We start from the raw sequence: 24,519 nt of genomic DNA, 5'->3' as shown, positions 1-24,519 counted from the left end.
AGTTAACAAATAGAAGACAAGCAAAAGCAACTTTTAAGGATAGGCTGGGAGAAGGATTCTGGTGGTTTGAGTGGTTCATGAGTGGCTTTGTGGGCATGGGAGATTTGGGGTTTGGGGGTTCTCTGCCAATTCCTCCTGCAGGGCTATCCCTAAAAGCACCCATGCTGTGGTCCAGGGACTTTGAATACCCAAGATGTTTTGCCCCATGGAAAATGCCAAAATCCTGTTGCTGGATTTTGGGGAGTCACTGCCTGTAAACTGGGACTGACTGAGCCAAGAGGCACATTGTGGGGACTGATACAGGGGGCTGAATGTTGGGCAGGGTGGGACCCATCCTTCCACCCTAACCAAACACCCAAAAACCAGACTTACCCCTCTTCCCCACGCTGACATCACCCCTCATCCTGGGCAAACACCTCCTCTAACCCCCCACGCTCTCTGTGCCCGCAGGGTCGCCGGGGACTGGGGTCCATTTTCGTCTGGGCGTCGGGGAACGGCGGCAGAGAGGGCGACTACTGCTCCTGTGACGGCTACACCAACAGCATCTACACCATCTCCATCAGCAGCACCACTGAGAATGGCTACAAGCCCTGGTACCTGGAGGAATGTGCCTCCACCCTCGCCACCACCTACAGCAGCGGCGCGTTTTATGAGCGGAAAATTGTGAGTTTTACCCCAACCCCCAGTAGGGCAGCATCCCACGGGGGTTTTCTGTTGGCTGGGCTGGGTGATGGCTCAGGTGTAAGAGCTAGGCTTTGCCCTTAGCCTGCAGTGGGTTTTGCTCTGCTTTTTGCTCAGGGATGTCATTATGTCCCTGGCAGATGGGTGAAAGGGTGGAGGTTTGCTGGGGCAGTGCCCGTGCTGGGAGCATTTTGGGGGCTGCAGCTCCTCTCTCTCAGGTGACCACGGATCTCCGGCACCGCTGCACCGACGGCCACACCGGCACCTCCGTGTCCGCCCCCATGGTCGCCGGCATTATCGCCTTGGCCTTGGAGGCAAAGTAAGTGTAACCTGGCCAGGAGAAATGCTCCCACATTTAGCACCTGCTGAGCAAAACCTGAAAGAAACAAGGTGGTTTTGTTTCCTCTACAGTGACCAAAATGACAGAGTTGTTTTAAATGGCTCCTTGCTGGCAGTGTTGTTGTCTGGAATCTGATCTTCCCACAGGTGTTTTATTGATCTAATTCTTCATGTGTTGCCATGTGTTGCAAAGTTTGGGGTGGATGACATCAGTCAAGCTTTTCAGTAGGTGCACTGAAACTGCTGACAGCTAGCTCCAACGGGAGTTTTATAAATACTTTCCAGGAAAAAAAAGTCAGAAAACATCACAGATATTGGGAAATGTCGGCAGAAGTGATGGTTTTCAGCAAGTGTTGCATTTCTGGGGGGAAAAGACTGCTTTTTCATAATGTCAAAAACTCACAGAACTTGATTTTCAGTAACACACCCCTGGTTCAAACTAGCTGCTCTTTTCCTCTTGTTCCCATCCCAATCCCATTCTGGTTCCATCATGGTCCCCCAGCCCAGGAAGAGCCCTTGGGCATCCCTGTGTTGCTTCACGGAGTGTCTTTTCATGAGCTTATTATTATTTTTATGGAGTGGAAATAAAATAAAGGCTGGGAATAAGAATAAGCCTCAGGGCAGCGCCGCACTCTCATCCAGGCATGGTGATTGTGGCTCCATTCCTCCTTGTCTGGTTTAATCCCAACACCCAGGTCGGGTGAGAGCATTTCCGGAGATGCAGTTTTCATTACAAATATATTAAAAGCTTTAGATGTAATTTTTGAATAGTTTAGCTGAGGCATAAACCGCAACATTAACTACCAGAGCTTGGTGCTCAGGCATTCCATTATGACAAGAGAGAATAAATTGAATTTCTTTCTTTAAATGTTGCTCGAGAGCAATATAAATCCCAGCTCGAGAAGCTGAACAACTGACTGTAAGTAAAGCGAGGAAAATTCTCCAGCAATATCCCTGAGCTGGGGTCATGAGGGGGCTCAGAAGCCCAGAGCACTCAATGTCCAGCACTCTGAACACACAAACCCCGCCTGGGGAGGTAGAGGCGATTTGGGTTTAATTTTTCTGTTTAATGAACAACCCAGGTTTTATTTCCAGCAATTTTTTGCTGTTATTTCTCTAAAGGGAAGGTTTGCTCAGCATTGTGTATCAGTGAGATGCTGAGCCCACTATCCTGCCTCAGCTTTTCTCCCTGTCTCCTTCAAAAAAATTGAGAAAACCTTCCTTATTTGCTTCATTTCTACCCTAGAGCCTGAGAGCTAAACAGCCTTATCCAGGAGTAAATCCTGCAATTCTCATGGGCATGTGGCATCCCTTCCTGGGGCACACCACTCTGCTCAGGCTCCGCAAGTGGTCAGCATTTAAATCATAATTTCTTGCTTTTTTTTCAAGCAGGAAAGAGCAAAGGGGGTGGCTGGTGTGTTTTTGTTATTTTTTAACTCAGTGGGGTACCTGCTGCTGCTGCACCCCATGAGCCACGTGTCATTGCAGCCCCCTGCTCACCTGGAGGGATGTCCAGCACCTGCTGGTCAAAACCTCGCGGCCGGGGCACCTGCGAGCGCCCGACTGGAAAACCAACGGAGCAGGGCATAAAGGTGAGAGGCCGTGGGGATGGCAGGGCAAGAACAGCCAGCCAAGGGAAATAAAGCTCTCCTGAGCTTCACTTATGGGGACAGTTCACTGTGGGTGGCCACTATTGGGTTCATTCCTACCTTCAGGCTGCTAAGTGGAGGGAGGAGAGGGCAGTAATTCATGGGGTGAGATGCTTGTAACTCTTGCTTGGTGGAGATTTGGGAAACTTGTTTGGTGGAGACTATCTTGAGCTGCAGAGTTTCTTGCTACTTTCCTTGGGCTGCTCCCAGCAATGGGTTTTCCATGGTGTCTGTGTGGATTTGGGGTGTAACTTGGCCAGGGTGATGAGCTCCATATGCTGAAACACCTCATACCCCAGTGGGGTCAACTCCACACCTTCCCCACGGTTGGAGGATGCTCCACCATCACTGAGGAGGAGCTCCTGACCCCTGCTAGGCAGGCTGAGGGTTTCTGAGTCTTCTCTCTTTCCAGTTAGCCATCTATATGGCTTTGGACTGGTGGATGCTGACGCTATTGTGGTGGAAGCCAAGAAGTGGAGGATGGTTCCTCCCCAGCACGTCTGCGTGGGAAGCCTGGACAGGGTGCCCAAGTGAGTGTTGTGGGGTCTGTGCATGGCTTGGTGAAGTGCAGGTCCCATTAGGGCTCTCCAGGGCCAGCTTTGATAGTGGGTGGGGTTTTTTTCTCTTTTGCAAGATTTTGCTTCCCAGATGAGTGATCAGCAGGGAGATTTTGAGGGTTGACAGTGAGAGATCAAACCCACCTTGCCTGCTGGGTGTGTCCTGTGTGAGCAGTGATGTGTTGGTCTCTCCATCCTTACACTGAACACTTTGTCTTGATGATAGACACCAAAAACCGGTGATTTGTTGCAAAAATTACCAAATTTCCGGTGTCTTGGTTCTCTTTGAGTTTGACTTCAGGCTCATTCCAGCTCAGGTTCACATCCCATCCTTGGTAGGTCAGTCCCTCCTAGGTGAAGAGTGGGATCAGGGATCTGACCAAGTGACTCCTCATTTACCAATGCCTGGCTGTACAGCAAGAGAGCTGTTAATCAGAAAAGTCTTTTAGAGACTCGCATATGCAAAACAGGAATGAGTGCAGAGCCAAGTGTGTTCATGAAGCTATTTATCTGATACAGACACTAATTACAGCCCAAAGTGGAGTGCTGCACTCATAATTATAATAAAGCAGCGCCCTTGCAGCCCATAAGGCATAGATCTTCGAAGCACTTCAAACTCGTCTGGTTACCATCCAGCAATTCAGCAAATTCCCCTGCTAGGACACTGGGAATTGCCGTGGCAGATAAGATAATTTTTGCTGTGAAGCAGCAGGAGACCAGGGTCTGATCTAGCAGGCTGTCCATGCCAGGGAGCCAGGGGCACTCTGTCCCCATCCTGATGCCATTCCCTGTCCCTGGCAGGTACATCCGAGCCGAGCACGTGCTGCGGGCCAGCACCCTGAGCAGCGCCTGCGCCGAGCAGCGCGACCAGCACGTGCTGTACCTGGAGCACGTCGTGGTGCGGCTCAGCATCGCCCACCCGCGCCGCGGGGACCTCCAGATCAGCCTCATCTCCCCGGCCGGGACACGGTCACAGCTCCTGGCCAGGAGGTGAGGGCAGCCCGAGCCAGGGTGTCTGGGCTGGGCAGCATCCTCCTTTAGGGGGGTGCTGTAAGTTTTCTTGGGTTTCGGGGGGAAGGTGGGAAGCATGCGCAGGTTTCAGCTGCAGGGGAGCTTTGTGCGAGGTGTGTGCATGCAGGGATCCCTAAAATCCTCAATTTGGGATTTCAACCCATCTCCCTTTTCTGAAAAATACAGCATCCAAAGTCACATTTCTTGGTTTGTGGCATTACCGTTGCAGGGTGTTTGACCACTCCAATGAAGGCTTCAAGGGCTGGGAGTTCATGACCGTGCACTGCTGGGGGGAGCGGGCGGCGGGGGAGTGGACCCTGGAGATCCACGACACGCCATCCCAAGTGCGCAACCCCGCCGTGCAAGGTAAGGATCCCCCAGTGCCCACCAGCTCCCAAATCCCTTTCCTGGCTGCTTCATTCGGCTGTAAATTTTACTGTGAGTTTCATGGTCTCCAGCAAAACCGTATTGCCCAGATTTTAAAAAATGGGAATGAAACGTTAGCTCTGAACGCAGGAGGCTGCCGGTCTGGCTGAGCTGGAAGCTGGTTTCCTCACAGCAGCAGCAGCAGTAGCAGTAAACTGGCTGCACCCGAGAGCCAGGTTTCCAAAATTAAACTGTAATGAGTCAAAACGAGGAAACCCAAGAGCTGTAATTGTTGTTTGTTTGTTTTGCTTCGCTGCTGGGACATCTGGCATGTGGGTTGGTTGTGCAACGGCGCAAGGGGACCATGCCCCTCGGGCTGCAGACAGATGGACATCCTCCCTGGGCTGCCACCACGCTGGTGGGGGGTGGCTGGGCTCAGCCTGGCCCCCTGCATGTCCCCAGCCCTGCCGTGTCCCCCTGCTCCCTGACCCCTTCCCAGCACAGGAGCCGTGTGGGCAGGATCCAGCCCCGCCTCGCTGGCTGGGGGCAGCGGGATGTGAAGCATCCTGCCTGGGGCTGGCGTGTGCTGTGGGGGTGTTAAACCCACACAATCATTGATAGGAAGCCAGGAGAATATTAAAAATTTCTCCCACGCTACTTTCTGGCGGGAGATGCATGTGGGGGTGCATTGCACTGAAAGTGTTTCTGTTTGCTGCCTTCACCCCAAATCTTTTGAACTTGGAGAGCAGCAGCAAAGCGCCCACAGAGCTGCTTTTGCCCTGGTATTTACAGTTTGTGGCTGGTGTTTCTGAGCCCCTCACGGGCATCAGGGTTTGGCAAAACAAAATGAAAACGAGTGTATTAAGTCATCCCCTCAAAAAGTCTGCACTGGGTTTGAAGTAGAGAGGGCACAGCAAGAGGAAAAAGAGGAAAGATGCTCCCAGCTCATAGCAGAAATTAGTATTAAATGTTAATTTAATACCACTAAATTGGTTAATTTAATATAAATTAAATACTAAGAGTGTCATGTCGCTGGTACTGCTGCACCCCCACACCAGCCCTGTGCAGCCTGGGCTTTCCTCACGCAGGATATTTTAGATTTAAAGCAAACTCAATTCTTTTGGCAAAGGCGCTTCCCCAGCTGATGCTGCCGGAGCTCAGCCCTTTGCAGGCTCCACACCAGCACTGCTTGGTGCAGCAGGTGTGTCCTCTCTCCCTTTGGGAGAGCCAAAGGATTTGGGTATTGCAAATTTTAAGCCCTTCCTGGAAACACAGGGATTAGGAGTTAAAGCCGAGCACACTGCGGGCATGAAGTGACTCGCATTGACGGGGAATTGGAAGAAAAACAGCGTTGGTTAGAAACAGCAGCATTTTTGGACTCTCTCCCCAAAGCCACGTGGCTTGTGAAGGGTCTTGGTGTGGGTGTAAGGCCTTGGGGGGGGTCTCACCAGGTGCACTACAGTGTTTTGGGGAATGCCAAGCTCAGACTTCTGTTGTGTCAGGCAAAGAGAGGGCTGGAGCAACAGCAGCAAGAAATAATCCAGTGTGTGCCGGGTGGCTTTTGTCAGACAGAAATAATCCTCTATTGTGGAGCTTTTAAAATTACCGGTTCTCTCCAGTGTTGGACTCGGAGACTCTGGTGATGCTGCAGTTCCTCAGATGAGTTATGGAATTAAAAATCCTTTGTAAGTGGCTTAAACAGCTGCATCTGTGTGGGCTGGAAGCTCAGGGGCTGATGAACATTTCTGGGTATTCACTGTTTGCTTCTGCATTGCTGTGCCAGCAGTGACACCCTGATGGTCCAGTCCATCCTCCTCCTGCTTCCCCCAAAACCCGGTCCCCCAGACAGGGAGGAGATGGGTGATGTTGTGTCTGCCCCACAGGGAAGCTGAAGGAGTGGAGCCTCGTCTTCTACGGGACAGGCGAGCACCCTTACACTGCCCTGAGTGGGCCGCAGGCCCGGGGCAGGTCCCTGGAAGTGCCAACGTCGGAGATGGAGCCGTCCAGAGCCGCCTTCCTGCAGAGCCAGGTGGAGGTGGCGGAGGAGGAGGAGGAGTACGCGGGTAAGCCCTGCCTGAGCTGCCACCTTGTTCCCCCCAGAGTGCCCTGGAAAATGGAAACCCTGGTAAAAACTGGGGGAGCCACGAGGCCTGATCCTGCCTGGGGCTGAGGAGGGCTGGGAGGAGCAGGGCCTGTGGCCAGCGCGGGGCAGCAGCATGGTGAAATTAGAAGGTAGGAAAATGCCCCGTCCCAGCCACAAATTGGTGGTGCAGCTGTCTGAGGGGTAAAAAAAGCTCCTCTGCCCACCTTCCCTCCTCCAGCACAGGCAGGGGCGGGTGTCTCTGCTGCTCCCTGAGGAGCAGGTCCCTCTTTCAAAGCTGCTCCTGCATCACTGCTCAGCCAGAGGATGGCTGGGTGGGATTCTTTCTGTGAAGGATGAGCTGCAGGAAAGACAAGCACCCAAAGCCATGCAGCTCCATAGCATTAAATTTAAAATATAGTATATATAGAATATAAAATAACACAGGGGAAGGGTTCAGGTGTCCTTCAGTCCAGGGAGGGTGTACTCACTGCATCCTGGCAGTGGTGCCTGGAGGGTGCTCAGCTTCTTCCATACTGAGAGCTGGTCTCTGCCTCCTCAGGTCCATGCCACCCTGAGTGTGGTGACCAGGGCTGCGATGGCCCCAACGCTGACCAGTGCTTGAACTGCATCCACTACAGCCTGGGCAGTGTGAAAACTGGCAGGTGAGTGATGATGGGGTGTCCCCACGGGGTCCCCAAGGTGACAGCAGCACCTTGCCTCAGGTCTCACAGCTTAGTGTGGGTGATGGATGTTTGCACAGAGAAAGAAGTGTATGAGAAATTAAATGGGTGGAGGAAGTGTGAGGATCCCTGTCCTGAATTAGGGTACAGTGGGGTAGAGGACATGGAGCTGGAGAGTCCTGGAGGATCTTGACCACATAATAATGTTGGGGAAGAAGCTTTGGCTTCACTGACTGGGATCACCCACACCCAAGGGACAGCCAACTGAGCTGTCAGGAACTGGGGCTTCCACTGGGACAGCACAGTGAAACTTTACCTACAGCTGGGACAAGAGATTCCACATCTCTGTATTAGGGCTGTGACTTCCAAGACACTGTAAATCACAACAACAAGAAGTAAACGAGCTCCAATTGCTGCCCAGGCTGGGCAACACCCCAGACACTGCGGGTGAGGGGACAGGGGCTGTGCCTGAGGCGGGAGGTGGCCGGTGCTGGCACCAAAGCCCTGTGCCCTCCCCAGGATGTGTGTGAGCTCGTGCCCCGCTGGGTTCTTCGGTGACAACGGCGCCCGGAGGTGCCGGCGGTGCCACAAGGGCTGCGAGCGCTGCGTCGGGAGGGGACCCAGCCAGTGCACGGCCTGCAAGAGGAACCTCTACCACCACCCCGAGATGGGCACCTGCGTGCTGCTCTGTCCTCCCGGGTTCTACGCCGAGGAACGTAAGGATGTTTATCATTGCAAGTTGCAGCATGAAGATTGCTGGGGTTGCTTCTATTTTAAGCGCTCTGGGTGGAGAACACACCTTGATTCTTGAGTATTGGCTTTGAATTTCCCTCTTGACACACTTTGCACGGTGGAGGGAGGAGGGAAACCTCTGGGTGTTCAGAGAGTGATGCAAAGCAGAGGTGCTCAACTTGAAACTCTTAATTAGAAGACTGTAATTAATGATCCTGGCTGCTTGCAAAGCATATTTCTTTTTAGCAAGTGGTGACAGATAAGGTCACCTGCAATAGCAGGGATCTGCTGGGGAGGGATGTGCCTTTCCACCCTGGGGAGCTGCTGCTGGGGTGCACTGGGGCTTTGCAGCTCCGGCTGCTGCGTGCAAATCACCGTCCAGATTTTATTCTCTCTGCTTTGCTTTGTTTTTTGAAAGGTCAGAAACGCTGTCTGAAATGTCATCAAAGCTGTAAAAAATGTGTCGGCGAAGCAGACAAATGTACTGCATGCAAAGAGGGATTCAGGTAAAACACCAGCACGGGAGGAGTTCATACCTGCAGCACTCATACCTGTGCTTTAAATTTGGGAAAACCGATGGGAAATTAGAGAGTGAATTAAGTTCAAGACCAGAGATCCTGCTTCCATGGTGCTGCAGCTGTGGTGCAGTGTGCTGGAGGTCTGGGAATTTAAAGGGGGTGATTAGCGTCTCTTTCTTAGCTGAAAACCGTGATTTAAATTTAATTTCATTTTCTCCAGCTCTTTCCCGGGTGGTGGGTAAGAGCTGGTGTAGAGCTGGTACCAGCCTGAGCTGCTTCAGGCAGGCTGAGAATGCTCCCTGCAAATGCAGAAACCCTTCCCTCAGATCCATCCATGCTGAAAATTTTATTTGGTGTACCTGTTGAGTGGGGCTAGTACAGGACAGTGATTTTCCAGCACGGCAGGCAGGGCAGCCCTGACCCTGAGAGGGGCACTGGGTGCCACTGCTGCTGGCCCAATGGCATCTGTGGGACACAGAGCCCAGTGTCACCACCAGGGAGAGGCTGTTTTCCATCCCCAGTTGCTCATGGAAGTACAATCCCGTGGCAGTCTGCAGTGTTCAGGCACTGCAAGTGAGCCAGAGCTATGGAGTAGCAGTGGGGCTCACTCAGACAAAGAAATTCCTGCTGCCAAAAGATTATCTACTCCCTCAGAAAAGCACAAGTGGAGGCACTTGTCAGACATAATCCACACGGTGCTTGTTTTTTATTGTCCAATATCCTTTTAAACTGGGACTTCAAATCATCCCTGCCACGGCGAAGCAGCCCCGGCCCAGCCACGGCGCTGAACCAATTTCCTTTTATTCCAGGGAGCCTCACTGGTGCAAAAGGTCTTCAGGAGAGCCTGGCTGGCTGCCCATGGGAAAAAAATAATTTTATTTCCTCCTGGATACTTAATTAAGGAACCAGCAGCTGTCCCTTTGGTCCGGGCAGGATTTTAATTTCTCCTAAAACGCTGGCTGGGTTTCCAACACCTCCAGTGCTACAGGCTGAGGATGCCATAGGACACTGGGGGATGAGGGGTGGGAATGGGCTGTGCTGAGTCCCCATATCCTGTAGTTTTGGGTGCAAATGTTCTCTGCTTTCCTGGCAGCCTGGCAGGGGAGAGCTGTGTGCCAGAGTGCCAGCCTGCCATGTACCTCAGCCGGGAGCCCTGGCGGTGTGAGACCTGCCCTGCCAGCACAGGTAGGCCCTAGGCCCCACAGCATCCCTCCTTGGCCCCACAGCATCCCTCCTTGGCCCCACAGCATCCCTCCTTGGCCCCACAGCATCCCGTGCAAAGCCCCAAACCCCACTGCATCAGGTGCCAATCCCCACTGTACCACCCCGAGCCAAGGCAGAATGTGCTTGAGGGAAAGCAGTCCCAAGTCTCCAGCATGTCCTGTGAGGTATATGTTCATGCTGGGAAGGTTTTTAGGGGAGTTTTTACATTTTTATTAGAGCCATTTTTTATTTCTCGATCTCCCCGAAGCCAGGTGCTTCAGTTTAATAAGGTTGTGGGGGAGGCTGTAAAACCCTCTCGGAATGATGGAAGGTGGCTTTGCAGCAGATAAAAATGTCAGGCAGCTGAGGTGTGTTATCCTGTGTTATCCCATGTTATCCCAGCTGCCCCACGGTGCTGGGCTGGCTGCTCCTGGCCTCCCCCAGCTGCCTCAAATTGCTCAGCATTCCCTTTAAATCCTGCCTTTCTTGCTTCCTGCAAGTCCAATTATTTTCCATTGTTAATGTTTGCGTCTGCCCTCGAAATCATCATAGATCTGATGATAATATGATCTCTAGACAATCCATGTTCAGTGGCATGAACCTCTTCTATCATACATGGGCAATTGCCTTAGTCTAAATCCAAAATATTTATTGATCTTGTTGGCAAGGCTAGAAGGGAATGGGCTCTTAATCCCTGAAGAAAATTATTTCCCTTCTAATTCTTATTCCAGTCAGTGTGAAGGTACTCCACCACAATTATTTTTCCAGCCTTTTCTTTCCTCCTTTTCCTGCATAACCATTTCTCAAGCTTGGTGCGTGGAAGCCCTTTAATGATACCACCTCCATCACTGAGCTTTGCTGTCCAGCCACAACACACAGCATCAGAGTGGGGCCTTCTGCTTTCCCAGCTCCTCTCTGGAGCACTTTCCCCCTCCAGCTCCTCCTTGGCCCAGTTCAGCATCTTCTTTTCCACCCTGGGGAAATCCAAATCGGTGCATGCTTGGGATGGCCCAGAGGGGATTTTGATGTGCTCTTTGTCACCAAGCCCTGGTAGGCAGCTTTTGGCTCTGCAGAGAGACAGACACTGGGTCCTGGATGCGTTTTTTGGGGTGGAAACTGAGTTTTTTGGGGTGGGAGCCAAGCACATGCGCGGGACCCCGTGGCACGACAAGCATCTCGTTCGTGAGCAAGACAAAGCCAAGCTGGTGTCCCCATCACATGTGGGGCTGTTTGCACTGTCTCCAAACCCACCCAGGTTTTCCCTTTTCCCTGTCCCCACAGGGCCAGGTGAGGAGGACTGCACCCCCTGCACCCCCGAGGGCCCTGCACCCCACTGGCGCTGTGTCCCTGCCTGCCGTGAGGGTTTCTACCCCGCCGACAGCCACGGGCTGCCCAACAAAGTCTGCAAGAGGTACAGAACCAGCAGAGCAAAGCCAGGGCTGGTGGGGAGCACTGCCAGCCTCGACAGGATCATGCTGGAAACAGCTCACAGCTTGATGGAAATTCAAACAGGGCTGAGGGAGCCAGGGCAGCTGTGGGGCTGGACCCCACACGCCCCTGCCCTGTGGATTTCAGAGCGGTGGAGCTGCACGCTCCCTGCCAGAGCCAGCCAAGGTGTCTTGGGGCTACGGTGGAAGGGGCTCAACCTCAGCCCCAGGCTCTCTGGAGGAGGTGTGGGAGGAACTGCAATGTTTAGATAAATATTCCAGCTTTCAATTAAAGCTGCTCCGTTGGCCCCGTGGCCAGGCTGGAGGAGTGTTCCCCACTCCCTGCCCGGCACGGGGCTGTGTGCGGGAGACACGGAGATGCCGGCAGGCAACAATTTGCTCCCACTCTCTCCGGAGCTCTGAGCTTTAAGTGGGGAGTGGGAGTGCATTCAGCCTCATGAAAGCAAACATGAAAGGCAAGGATTAAAGATGACTTGGGAACACACAACGCTATCCCTGCCTGCTGGGGTTTCACTCACCTGCACTGTTTCTTCATTCGGGAGGAACAAGGGACCAGCATCCCTTCCCAGAGATTTCAGACACAGTCTCCACAAGCCACTGTCCCCAGGCAGGAAGCACAGTGCTGAGCTCTTTACTCTCAGCAAATGGATGGGAGCAGCACAAGTTCCCTTTGCAGCTCTTTTTCTAGCTGGGATGGCAGGGACATGAGGTGCATGTCCCACTGAATCTTCCCAGAAGGCAAGAGCTTTTGGGGTGTCATTAGCTGTCACTGGGCATTGAGCTGGCCTCACCAAACTCAGGGCTTCAATAACATTTCAGCCTTCAAATTTGCCATTCTCTACATCCTCTGGTTTGGTCTGGCTGTCACAGTGCCAGCAGATGCCTTTTGGTTGACAGCCCACTCAGGGTGGCCTGACCAGGGTGTTGGTGCTGGCTCAGGCCACAGCAAGGTCTCTGTCCCCAGGTGTGATGACCACTGCTCAGCCTGTGAGGGCTCCAGTGGAAACTGCCTCAGGTGTAAGGAAGGTTACAGCCTCCTCGGTGGCTCCTGTGTGACAAATGAAACCTGTACCAATGGTAAGTGGCAGAGCTGCTGACACTGTAGCGCTCTCCTGGTAGCAAAAAAAGGGGAGGTTTTGGGGGATTCCCTTCACCATTTACAGCTAAAAGTGCTGGAGCTCCTGGGCTTGCTGGGGCATGGCTGCAATGGGCTGGGCTCTGGCTGTGGGGGGCAGGTGGCTCACCTGGCATTGCTTCTGGATATCTGCCTGTTGCTCAAACACATCCAAGCACTTGTATTTCGTTATAGTTTAGTCTTGGGGCTAATTCTCCCACTCACTGCAAAGCTCCTTTATTCCTTCATTAAAACCATGTGAAAGATGCCCTTAAAAAGCGACTTCTTTTCAATTCTGGCTCCCCCAACACTGGCACAGTTGCTGTGCCCGTTACATGCAGTGTTTGTTTATTTAAAATGTTAATCTGCTCTCATTTTCTCTTGTTCCTCACCCCGGCCTCCCAGCTGACAAGACTTTCTGTGAGATGGTGAAATCAAACAAGCTCTGTGAAAAGAAGCTGTTTGTGCAGTTCTGCTGTCAGACGTGTCTTATGGCCGGGTAAAGTTCAGCGGCTGCATCCATCCAGGACTTCCACTGACTGCCAGCCCAGTTTTGCCAAATGTTTAGGACAAAAGTTTATTTTTTCAGCTTTGGGAGAGTTTACATGGTGCTGTCAAGCATTCGCTCGTAAGTTTGATAGCTTTAATATCACTGTCGGCGCGTTTCTATAGCAATATGTTAAGCAGAGATTGGAGCGTACCCTGAGTGATCAAGGCCTGGAAGCAGCAGACAAGTGGTGATATTAACACTCTCAAACACTCCTGGTGAGCAGGGACCAATGCATGATCCATGTACACACACTTGGTTCTTCGCAGGAACCCTACTGATCCGCCCGCCCCGAGCGGCCGGCGGAGCCCTCGCCAGAGGGAGGCAGAGGACACACACCTGCGAGGACAGAGCCGCTCCTGGCTCGTTTCTGGTGCCCTCTCGTGCCAGGTGCAGCTGATGTAACCCTGCAGTGCCAGCGCCGTGCTCTGTACATAGGTAAACGATGAACCAGGTGGCTCTGGAGCGGGGCCACGGCCCACTCCGGCTCTCCTGTTCGGATTCCGTCGCTCACCGCTTCCCTCTGGCCGTGGCAATAACTGGAGATTTGAGGACCAAAGCCAGAGCTGCCCCTTGTGGCTCTGCAGGTGTGCCAGCCCAGCAGGGCTCTGCCCTGCAGGTGACTGCAGCCAGGCAAAACCCGTGTGTGTGCCTACAAGGAGTCGTAGGGTTTTGGGGGGTTTGTCCACACGGACCAGCCTTACCACAAAATGTATTTCCCTCCTGGAACTGCTTGTACATTGCTGATCAAGTCAGTTCTGGAACAAGGTAAATCCTTCCTCTAAACGAGATGTTGTCCCAATTAATCTTTCTTGGCATTTTGCGTCACGATCCTCCCCCTGTTTCGCTGGGTACACCCCTCTCTCTCAGACAAAATCCTCCTGTTCATGGCAGTGATTTTTCTTGGGCATCTATTTCCCAAATGATACATTCCAGGGATCCAGCCAGGAAACTTAATTCTACAAAACCCTTCCCCAAAACAAACCTTTTCATGCTCTCTCTTAATAGTAAGTTTTGGTGTTTATATAATTGTGTTTAAAATATCCTTGGCTATGTTGTTTTACAGATTTTTAAAAAATAACTTATACAATCCTTGTTTTTTTTCTCTGTGGACTATTTTTTATATGGGAGTGGGGTATCTTTTTGTGTCTTATTCCTTCTCCTTTTCTCCTCTTTGACCCTGCAAAGCCACTCTTTGCACCAGACACATGTAAACACTCTTTCCTACGCTGCATGTTCTGATTTTCATTGTTAATAGTTTTAATGAGTTAAACCTTTCTCCAGTGAACTTCCCAGTATGAATTGTCACCAGTTCCACAGGGAGCTGGGATAATCCCTGCTTGGTTTCGGCTGCAACGACACCTGCCCTGCCTGGGCTTGCCCACAAGAGCTCACCTCAGCCAGGTGAGGAGGGGAAAGCCACACTGTCTCCAGCCCTCACCTGCCTGGACCAAATCCAAGGAAAGATGGAGCTTTGGTGAACTGATCTTTAAGTTAATAAACTATTGATCTCTCCTGACGAATGAATCTGTGCTTTTTCCAAATTCATGCAGCCCTGGCTGGAGGCACTGCATGTCCTTACTTTGCTGGACAAAGCAGCTCCCCTGGCTGGACTCCTGCTCAGCTCAGAGCACCTGTGGGACAAATGCTCAGGAACAGATGAGCTGTATCTGCAAAAACCTCACTATTGTTCTTGTAAAGGTCTTTACCTCCAGGAGAAACTCAAATCCCGAATACCTGCCCTGCGCCAGGCTGGGCTGGTGCACCCAGGGCCATCTCACTGGGGTTTGGGGCTGTGCTGGGGCACGGGTGGGTGAATTCTCCAGAGTGGGGGATCCTGGATGAGCTGGCAGAAGGGCTTGTTCTCCTTTCCCACTCATACAAGGAACATCCTGAGCAGTTCCCCAGTGCAGTTCCCAGCACTGTTCCCTGTTGGCTGTCTGGGAAGGAGAGGAGCTGCTGGTGTGGCTGGGCATGGAGGCAGCTGTGGAATCCTTTGTTGTGTTGGTTTTGCAACAACCATGGGCCAAGTGCCCAGGGTAGTGCCTGGATATCTGGAACTGAGTTTTTTAAGTGGGGAAAAAAGAAAAGAATGGAGCCCTCCCACAAGGGAGGATGCTTTCTCAGAGATGTGCAGCTCTGGGCTCCTGCATTCTGTTGGTTTTCACATTTATCAGATGATAAATGTGAATTAATCACATACAGCAATTTCTTTTGCTGCAGGATTTCCCTTTCAGTCTCAGGCCAAACCAGAGGTCAGAACTGGGGTGACACACTCCTGGCTTCTGCCCCTTTGCTTGGAAAATACCAAACTTCATTTCTCCTGCTGTGTTAGTGAGAAAACAGGAGCTGTGGATCAGGGGTACTGTGCCAGCCTTCCAGTTCTCTGGCTCACAGCAGCCTGCCTCTAAATACTGCTCCCTGGTATATTTAGATGTACTGAAATGCTACAAAGAAAGGAAAATGCTTACTCTTACATCTTGACATAACTTAAAATACACACTGGGGAAGGCAATGCAATTTAAGATGACCAGTCCCCAGCAGTCCCAGTTCTATCCTGCTTTCTGCTGCCTTCCAGCCTGCCAGGGAAAGAAAAACAAATTCTGCACATTGAATTCATGCAACAACATCAGCTTCCAGCGTTTCTCTCAGAAATCATTCTTGTAAAGTAATAAAATTCAGATTATTTCTCCAAGCTGTTGCAATACTTGCTTGGAGCTATTAAAGTCTGACTGGTATGCTCAGAGGATCAAAGTGGCTGTGTCTTCCAGATAAATGCATATTTAGGCAATTTATTAAAGCTCATTTCTCTGTTGTCTCTTGGCACCAAAGCCAAATGTATAATAGCTGTTTTCTGGAAAATCTTAGCACAGCCTGACTCCTCGTTTGCAGTTTGGCCATGGGGCTGCAGCCACGGCCATCTGCCATTGTGCAGTTGGCAGGTGGGGAGCACAGATCTTAAAAATCATTGCTTTGAGTTTCCATTGCAAAGAAAGGACTGTGGAGAGCTTGTGTGCAGCGTCTGAGACCCAGAATCCATCTGCTCGCAATTACAATCCCATTGTGGCTGCAGAGCTGAGGCAAACAGATGCATTGTGCTAAGGGAGACAGGTCCATGCTTTATTTGGCCTTGTCAGAGGCAGGACCTGCTTTCCAGGAGGCTGGGAAGAGTCTCCTTGTAGGAACTGCCTGAAATGACTAAAGGTTCTGTTGTCTTTAAGGCTGCATGATGCCTGAGTCACGTACGACAGCACTGCTAATTCTTGGGTTTTTCCTTGTGACACCTCCCTCTTGTTCTTGCTCCCTCCTATGTTATAAAACAAATACAGCTGTTATAAAAACCTGACTGTGCTCTCCCATATGGCTTTGGTGAGGGAGTTTTCCCAGCAGGGAGCACAGGAGCTGCCTGAGCCCAGCTGATCCCTGGCAGGGCCAGCTCTGATGCCGCAGTCCTGGGGACAGGTGGGTGTCGTGCCCGGGTTGGTGCCCTGAGAAGCTCCCAAAAGAGAAGCATGAGCCATCCCTGAGCAGTGCCAAGCGTGGCAGCACTGTTTAGCCTGCTATCACACCCTCTGGGTTCACAGAAATGTCATGGCTCACAAAAATCATCCTTCCCTCGATAGCAGCGCAGACAGAAATCATCCTTCCTCATCCTGCTCTGTGGGCCTTGAAAGCTGGGAAGGATTTCCCAAGAAGCAATGGTGACATTCAGCACATTTTAGGGGTTTGGGGGTGTCACTTTCAGTCCAGTCACCTGCAGCTGAGCCCTCCCAGTGGGGCAAGGCAGTGCCCCGGCCCCAGAGCGAGGAGCTCCTGGCCAGACACAGTGGCCAGAGCCACCTCAGCTCCCCCAGCGCTCCTCCCAGCCCTTCCTTGCTGCTCCCCAAATTCCCAAAGCTGGTTAGGGGGACGTTGTGACATTTGCAAGCACGTTTTGTCTCACAGATAAAGGGGGGGTGTGGTGCTGCAGCCTGTGGGGTATTCCCAGCCCATCACAGCACCTCAGCCCAGGAATGCACATGGAAATGACAGAGAAACTGCCCCAAAAGCTGCAGGGGGAAGGCGCTTATGGGCAACACAATGTCCAGGAGCAAAGGCTGAGCTGCTGCTGGGATGGATGGATGGATGGATGGATGGATGGATGGATGGATGGATGGATGGATGGATGGATGGATGGATGGATGGATGGATGGATGGAAAGCACCGAGAGCTGAACGTGCCCAGCCCACCAGCAAGTGCTCGAGCACGGTTCTGTCTGCAGGGGAGCACCAGCCATGGCGTGAAGCGTGTTCCTGCTCTGCCCGCATTTCTGCAGATAAATCTGTGCCTGGAAGCACCACAAGGTGGGAGGGAACCTCTGGGGGCACCTGTGCTGACAGCAAGGCCAATTCTCTCCTGGGCTTGTGAGCCATGGCTCAGGCCGGGGCTGGGAGCTGGCCCTGAGGTGAAGGGGAACGCAGGGATGGGGTGCTCGGGGTTGTATTGGCACTGGGGAGAAGGAAAATGCAGGGATGGGGTGTTGGGACTGTATCAGTCCCTGAGGAGAAGGGGAATGCAGGGATGGGGTGTTGGGACTGTATCACTCCCTGAGGAGAAGGGGAATGCAGGGATGGGGTGTTGGGGCTGTATCAGCCCCTGAGGGGGGAACGCAGGGACGGGGCGGGGAGGGGCGGTCTCTGCCGCTCGCTGTCTCGGCGCTCGGCTGCGCGGCCTGCGCGGGCTCGGCGCTCGGCGCGGTGTCCTGCGGCGGCGCGGCGCGGCCTGGCGCGGTGTGAGGCGGTGTGTGCGTCCGGTGTGAGGCCGTGTGTGCGTCCCGGTGTGTGTGTCCGGTGTGAGGCCGTGTGTGTGTGTCCGGTGTGAGGCGGTGTGTGTGCGTCCGGTGTGAGGCCGTGTGTGTGTCCCGGTGTGTGTGTCCGGTGTGAGGCCGTGTGTGTGTGTCCGGTGTGAGGCGGTGTGTGTGCGTCCGGTGTGAGGCGGTGTGTGTGCGTCCGGTGTGAGGCCGTGTGTGTGTCCCGCTGTGTCCGTGTGTCCCGGTGTGTCGCCGGTTGTCGCCGTGTGTCGCGATGGTGAAGCTCACGGCGGAGCTGATCGAGCAGGCGGCACAGTACACCAACGCCGTCCGAGACCGGGAGCTCGACCTGCGCGGTGCGCGGGCCCCGCGGGGCGAGAGGGGCTGTGCCGGGAAGGGGCGGGCGAGGGCGGGGGCTGAGGGCTGTGGGGATGTGTGTGTGTGTGGGTGGGTGGTCAGTGATGGGGCCGGGCGGTGGGACTGTGTGGGGTCCCGGAGGAGAGGCTGTGATGGGTTTGGAGGGTCCGGGATGGATCTTCCAATGGGGCCCGGCGCCTGCAGTGGCCGGAGGTGCCCAAGCAGGACCGGGAGGTTGTTGGAGGGGCTGCAGTGACCGGGGGCTGGGGATGAAGGGCGATTAAAGAGACTCCAGTGGCTTCGGAACCTGCGGGGGATGTGAGGCGTGAATCACAGAGTGGTAGAACCGTTTAGGATGGAAGGAACCTAAAGATCATCTGGTGCCAACCATCAAGAAGGGGAAACTGGGAGGAATGTGCTGTGGTGTGGGGGTTCATGTGCCTCAGCACGGGGGATGTGCTAGAAAGGTTGGTTTGGTTTGGAGGACACGTCCCGGCAGGGAGCTGATGTTTTGCTGAGGGGGAGGAAGGAGGATTCCAAAAGCCGTGAGAGCTGTTGGGTTTGAGGGGGAGAGTTTGGTCTGGGAGCTGTGTGGAGCAGAGTGGATCCCGGGGTGTTTTGTCTTAGCCTTATCAGCATCCCCAGCCCAGAACAGAGCTCCCACACGCTCTGTTCTGCTCTGCTCTGTGGGCACATCTAACCCCTGCCCTGCACTCTCTCCCCAGGCTATAAAATCCCAGTCATTGAGAACCTGGGGGCCACTCTGGACCAGTTTGATGCCATCGATTTCTCTGACAACGAGATCCGCAAGCTGGACGGGTTCCCGCTGCTGCGGAGGCTGAAAACGCTCCTGATGAACAACAACAGGATTTGGTGAGGGCTCTGCTTGGCCTCGTGGGCAGAGGAAAGGGCTCTGGGGAGAGAGGGGTGTGTGCCTTTCAGTGCTGGGCAGGGGCAGGAGTGTTTGTTTCAGGCAGTGAAATCAGCACTGGGTACTCTGTGGGCTCTCTCAGTTTCCTGCCTGATTCAGTGTTTGTGTCTCAGCCAGGACAGTGAGATGCAGAGTTTGGGGTCTGGCCACATCTTTGGATTTCAGTAATCAGCTCCATAAAGACATGAAGAAATGAATACCTGCAAGGGAATAGATTATAATAGATTATAAGATTTAAGTATCATATTGCACCGAATATTTGCAGTGATTTATTGCCAGCTTTATTAGAAAAGTCTTTTGGATGCTCACCCAAACCTGTGCCAGTGTCACACTGGGTTGTTCACAGGGAGATCCTCTGTGTTACTTTGTTTCTCTGTGTATTTCCAGCATTGCTAATTCCTGCCCTAAATGAACCCTTTGTTTTTGTTGTTCCTCAGTCGGATTGGGGAGAACCTGGAGCAGGCTCTGCCCAGCCTCACAGAGCTCATTCTCACCAACAACAACATTGCAGAACTGGTAAGCTGTCATGCAGGATAAAGCTAAGCAAGCTGAAAATTTGTGGTTTTCATCCCTGTAATTAACCATTTTCCTGAGAGTACTGCCATATCCTTTTGGTAATAGTTGGTTCTTTCCCTTTAGAGTAATATCCTACAGTTTTGGCAGTAGTTAATTGTGTACATCCTTTAATGAACATGATTTGCAACAGCAGTCACAAAGCTTAGTGGTTTTCCTATTAAAATAATTGCAGTAATTTAATTAATCTCTAAAATAGATATGAGTTCAGGAACTTTGTTTTCAAATATTTGATTTTTTTGCTAAAGAGGTTTAAAATTTCTTGCTGTGCTCCCTCTACCCAGGGTGAACTGGATCCATTATCAACTATTAAATCCTTGACTTACCTGAGGTATGTAACCCCAAAAAGAAAAGCTGCTCTTTCTCTGGTGTTTGAGCTCTCCTGCTGGCGTGGCCCTTTGCTTTGGTCTGGAATGCTCTGCTTTTTATGAGCTGTGACAGATCCTTTATGTCTAAAAATTGAATTGATAAACAGTGTTTGCTCTACTCTTCATGAGCATCTGGTAAGTAATGTCTGAGGTTTTATATCACTGTTGGGATAATGAGATCTAACAGCTCTATAAACCACTACACAAGTGCTGAAGTGAGCTTATCCTTCAAAAACCTAAACCCAAAAGGTTTAATCTGTTGATAAAAAATAGTTTAAAATACATGTATACAAGGACTTTTCAGTAATGTTACATTTGGTGTGAGGGACAGAAAGAAACACAGTTTGTCCTGTGATTTTCAGTTGATCAGAGAGAAAAGTGATGTTTCAGTTACTTTTTTGGGGGAGTATTATGATTATTTTGAAGTTGTTCTTTATGTCATCCTTCAGTTAAATCTACTGAATTGCTAAAGTGCAAGTTTTTATTATAGTTTCCATAATATCAAAGCACTGTCACTAGGCTTATTTCATGGTGTTATTTGTTCCCTGTTACAGCAGGAAGTTCATGAATGCATTTCAAGTATATTAACATATTTCAATGCAAATGCATTTTAAAATATTTTGTAACCTTTATTTCCTTCACAGCGTTCTAAGGAATCCTGTAACAAATAAGAAACATTACAGATTATATCTAATTCATAAAGTTCCCCAGGTCAGAGTGCTGGATTTTCAAAAAGTGAAGCTCAAAGTAAGTCTGCTTGCTTTTGGTTTAGGTGTTTGGGATTTTTTAATTTTTTTTTTTTAATTGGGCTTTTTTTTTGGTTTTTTTTTGTTTTTTTTTTTTTTTTTTGGTGGGGGGTTAGGTTTTTTATTTGTTAAGTTGGTTAGTTTGGGTTTTGTTTGGTTTTTGTTTGTTTGGTTTGGGGTGTTTTGTTTTTGTTTTGTGTTAGTAGTTTTGGTTTTTTAGTTTTTTTTTCATTCTTGAAAATTCACCACTAACAGTGACCTTGTTGCCACAGTTGTAAATTTTATTGACACTGTAAGTGGCTCTACAACACTCTCATTGTTTTCTTTCATGGTTTCGTTCTGTTAAGGATATAATCTGTTCAATTATGTCTAATTAAGTTCCAGTGCCTTTGTTGAATGTTACTCTTTCCTGTCCCTCTGGTGTTGGTGGGACTCAGCTCCAGAGAAAGAAACACCACTGGGTGGGGGATGAGTGTGGGAAAGAACTCTTAATTCTAAGAACACAAAGTTGATAATTCTCTGAATATTTGGGCAATGTTTATCTGCTTGTTCTTACATCTGGTCTCCATGTACCAATGTCACTGATGAGGATGAGCCAAAGTGTCTTTCTTGGCCAAGACAGAAGCTTTGCAAACTGTGATGTTCTCAAATTAACTCTGTGTGTGTGTGTGGTATCGCTGTAGGAGCGACAGGAGGCAGAGAAAATGTTCAAGGGCAAACGGGGTGCACAGCTTGCAAAGGATATTGCCAGGAGAGCAAAAACGTAAGATAAAACAAACAAATTTCCACTGGCAGCCTCCTTCAGAAACACCACTTCCTTTGTGTGCAGTGTCAGGCAGAAAACTGAAATAGCAGCTGCTGCCAGGATGCCTCAAAAGCCTGGGGAGCCACAAGTGCCTTGTCCAAGCACCCCGAGTTTTGGATGGTGGTGAACACATCTCAGAAGTGTTTCTGAAAGAGTTAACTTGGTCAGGGTGGATTCACTGAGGGCAACAAACAGGAAAGCCTAATTTTGTTTTTGTTATTTAACTGCAGAGAGGTGGTCATTATTTGATTTGTGGTTGGTGGGATTTTTCTCCTAAATGATTGGTTTTGTTTTGCCAAATTCTTTTATTTCCCAAAATAAATAATTATATATTTATTTTGGGAATAAATGGCAAAATCTGCTGTAGTTAGGAGATGAAATACAAATGAAAATCTTTAATGAAGCTGTTACAATATATGTTTATTTAGTTTAATTGTTCAGTGGTACATCATATGTTTTGATCAACATATTTGGTAATAAGAATTCAGATCACAATGTTTCCAAATTCATGGTTAAACAGAAAAATGTCTTGACCTTATTCAGCATTTAAACCTATAACAGATTTGAGCTCAGGTTTGTGAGTGGAAAGGGATTCAGGTCAGGTGATCTCCTTAAAGCAGCAGCAGATAACCTTTTTCTTTTGGCTGTTGAGATGAATTCCAGTTTAATGTAGGCTTTACTTTAGGCTGCTGTAATACCACATCTGACACATGGGAACAGAAACCCCATTTTCTGTTACTCTTTATTTATCCACCCTGCTTTTGTCATGGCAGCAGAGCAGCTGAGTGTTCAACAACATCCAAATTGAAGAGCTTTTGCCAACTGCCTGATGAATAAAGTTAAGTTCTGCCTCTGAGCAGATGAAAGGGGGGGGAATGGGACAGTGAGGACAAGATGCTGGTGTTTCTGAAGGAGGCAATTCTTCACTGTATCAGTTTGTTAACAAAGATAAGATACTACACTTGATGGAATGAAATGCTTTCAAACCTAGTTTGGAAGCATTTCAATTTAAGAGAAGCAGCTACTCTTCAAAAAGTGTAACAGGTCTTTTTTTTTTTTCCTTTTGAAGCTTCAATCCAGGGGCTGGCCTGCCAACAGACAAAAAGAAAACTGGGCCTTCCCCAGGGGATGTGGAGGCAATTAAGGTAAATATGTCATGAGAAAAGCTGTCATGGATCCAAATTGAACAAAAGTTTCCTTTGTGCTGTTCAGACAAATAGATCAGCGTGTCCTGGCTCTGGTTTAAATTCTTTTCATGTAAGTTTTCTTCTGACCTATCTGTATTTTGAAAGCTTCAATGAAATGTCAACCTGAGCTTAGAGTTCTTAGAGGGGGGCAGTAATGCTTTGCCACTTGTAGAATTTTGTAGAAGCAGAATTCAGTGGCAGTTTCCTGTGTGTTGAGTGTCCCTTAGCTGGTGGCAGCCCGTGCTGTGTGCTGCTGTGGGAGTGCCAGGCCGTGGGCACTGACTGGGCTCTCTTTGCAGACTGCCATCGCCAACGCCTCGACCCTGGCGGAGGTGGAGCGGCTGAAGGGGCTGCTGCAGGCGGGCCAGATCCCGGGCCGGGAGCGCAAACCAGGTCACTGTCTGTCTGCTTCTGCTCCTGCTCCTCAAACACAGCCTGCCCTCCTCACTCCTCATTGCATGTGGTCTGTGTGGGCAGCTGGGTGGGCACAGAGTGAGTCTGTCACCTGTGCAGCACATCCTGCCTGTGACAGCCTGGCCCTGGGGCGGCTCTGGGCTGTCCCTGCACTCCCTGCAGAGCCAGGTGCCCAACAAGGGGCTTTGCTGCACTGGATGACTTCAAAATTCATCCCAGCTATTTTGTGCTTTGTGAAGGCTGACCTAGAACAGAGGCTGGACAGAGCTAAACAATAAAGCAGGGATTGATTAAGAGGCCTCAATGGATCCACCTTGGGCAGCACCAGAGCCCAGCCAGGGCTGCACCCAAGATGAACCAAAATGGCCCCAAAATGCACGGCCGGGCACAGGCTCTGTCCCTGGGATCAGCTCTGCTCCATTTGCACCTTGCAGTTCATTGTCCCATTCCAGCTTGAGCCCAGGCAGTCCCACCCTGCTTGTTTTTCTCTCTCCAGCCCACGGTGTTTGTGCTCCTGGGCTGAGATTTGGATAATTTGTGCTTGGTGCCCAGCTTGGAGCAGGAATTGTTTTGTTTCCCCTGAGCACAGACCTCACCATCCCCTAAAATGAAGCTCAGAACTGCACACTAACGCAGCACAGAATGTGAAAAAGATAAAAGCTAAAACCTGAGGCATCAATTTAACAAAATGAGATGAATTACAGAGTCTCTCTGGACCTCTGCTGAGCATCAGTGCCTCAGCAGTGAGTCTGGGAGCTCTGCAGAGATGGAGCTCAGCTGCAGGCTGGCCATAGCACCTCTTTCCTGCACATCGGGGCTACCTGATTTTCCTTTCTGTAGAGTTTTTAAACGTTCCCGTTACTACTCTTCTGCAGAGGGGTGGGAAAAGGAACAGCAACGCCTTCAGCAGCTGCTCTAAAACTCTGACGTGTCCTTTCAGGCCCATCGGAGGACGGCGAAGAAGAAATGGAGGAGGACACAGTGCCAAACGGATCGTAGCCGGCGCCGTGCCGCGCCCCGGCCCCCCCAGGAGCCCTTTCCCGTGCCGGGCCGTGCCGGTGTCCCCGGCGGCGCCCGCCGCCCCCGTGCTCGCGCATTTCGCTGTTCAATAAACGAACGGTCCCTTTTTCTCCCGGGGGTGCCGCGTCCGCTTCCCGGGCGGGACGGGGCGGGGCGGGAGGCGTTTCGGCGCGCCCTGATTGGCTGCTTTGCGCCTGCCCCCTTCTCTCATTGGCTGGCGCAGCTGAACGTCGCGCTGGGCACTCCGCCAGTGGCGGCGCGGCGCGTCCTGGCGGCGCTTCCGGGCGCCGGCGGACAGGGCGGTGATTGGTGGAGCGGGGCGGGCCCGGATGTGAGGCGGCAGCGGACCGGGCGGTGATTGGCGGATCCGGGCGGGCCCGGACGTGAGGCGGCGGCGGACG

The 24,519-nt window shown here is 51.2% G+C and overlaps 2 protein-coding genes across 2 annotated transcripts in view; both read left to right on the top strand.

Annotated features, from left to right (window-relative positions):
- Window positions 1-14,447, top strand: part of PCSK6 (proprotein convertase subtilisin/kexin type 6) — a 34,191-nt gene extending 19,744 nt beyond the window's left edge. The window contains exons 8-21 of the mRNA XM_063169939.1: window positions 451-663; window positions 900-1,000; window positions 2,509-2,612; window positions 3,082-3,199; window positions 4,028-4,216; window positions 4,467-4,603; window positions 6,487-6,666; window positions 7,246-7,348; window positions 7,886-8,082; window positions 8,517-8,604; window positions 9,710-9,801; window positions 11,101-11,230; window positions 12,232-12,344; window positions 12,787-14,447. Coding sequence (XP_063026009.1) covers window positions 451-663; window positions 900-1,000; window positions 2,509-2,612; window positions 3,082-3,199; window positions 4,028-4,216; window positions 4,467-4,603; window positions 6,487-6,666; window positions 7,246-7,348; window positions 7,886-8,082; window positions 8,517-8,604; window positions 9,710-9,801; window positions 11,101-11,230; window positions 12,232-12,344; window positions 12,787-12,884 — 1,863 coding nt within the window. The 3' untranslated portion in view covers window positions 12,885-14,447. The remainder of the gene's footprint in view (window positions 1-450; window positions 664-899; window positions 1,001-2,508; window positions 2,613-3,081; window positions 3,200-4,027; window positions 4,217-4,466; window positions 4,604-6,486; window positions 6,667-7,245; window positions 7,349-7,885; window positions 8,083-8,516; window positions 8,605-9,709; window positions 9,802-11,100; window positions 11,231-12,231; window positions 12,345-12,786) is intronic.
- Window positions 14,448-17,680: 3,233 nt separating this feature from the next.
- On the top strand, window positions 17,681-24,228 carry SNRPA1 (small nuclear ribonucleoprotein polypeptide A'). The gene is made up of 9 exons (XM_063169938.1): window positions 17,681-18,073; window positions 18,800-18,947; window positions 19,443-19,521; window positions 19,863-19,909; window positions 20,591-20,693; window positions 21,376-21,455; window positions 22,567-22,642; window positions 22,984-23,077; window positions 24,039-24,228. Exons 1-9 carry the CDS (start codon window positions 17,992-17,994, stop codon window positions 24,095-24,097), a joined length of 768 nt encoding a protein of 255 aa, XP_063026008.1. The 5' UTR covers window positions 17,681-17,991; the 3' UTR covers window positions 24,098-24,228.
- The last annotated feature ends 291 nt before the right edge of the window (window positions 24,229-24,519 follow it).

Source organism: Melospiza melodia, chromosome 15 (genome assembly GCF_035770615.1).
Source record: "Melospiza melodia melodia isolate bMelMel2 chromosome 15, bMelMel2.pri, whole genome shotgun sequence".
NCBI classification, from domain to species: Eukaryota; Metazoa; Chordata; class Aves; order Passeriformes; family Passerellidae; genus Melospiza; species Melospiza melodia.
The sequence above is the reverse complement of the archived record's forward strand: the minus strand, read 5'-3'. Positions and strand labels throughout refer to the sequence as shown.

Coding starts and splice junctions, on each gene's coding strand:
- SNRPA1 (XM_063169938.1), top strand. CDS start 17,992: ATGGTGAAGCTCACGGCGGAGCTGATCGAGCAGGCGGCACAGTACACC. Junction 18,948..19,442: donor ATGAACAACAACAGGATTTG/GTGAGGGCTCTG, acceptor GTTGTTCCTCAG/TCGGATTGGGGAGAACCTGG. Junction 21,456..22,566: donor ATTGCCAGGAGAGCAAAAAC/GTAAGATAAAAC, acceptor TTCCTTTTGAAG/CTTCAATCCAGGGGCTGGCC.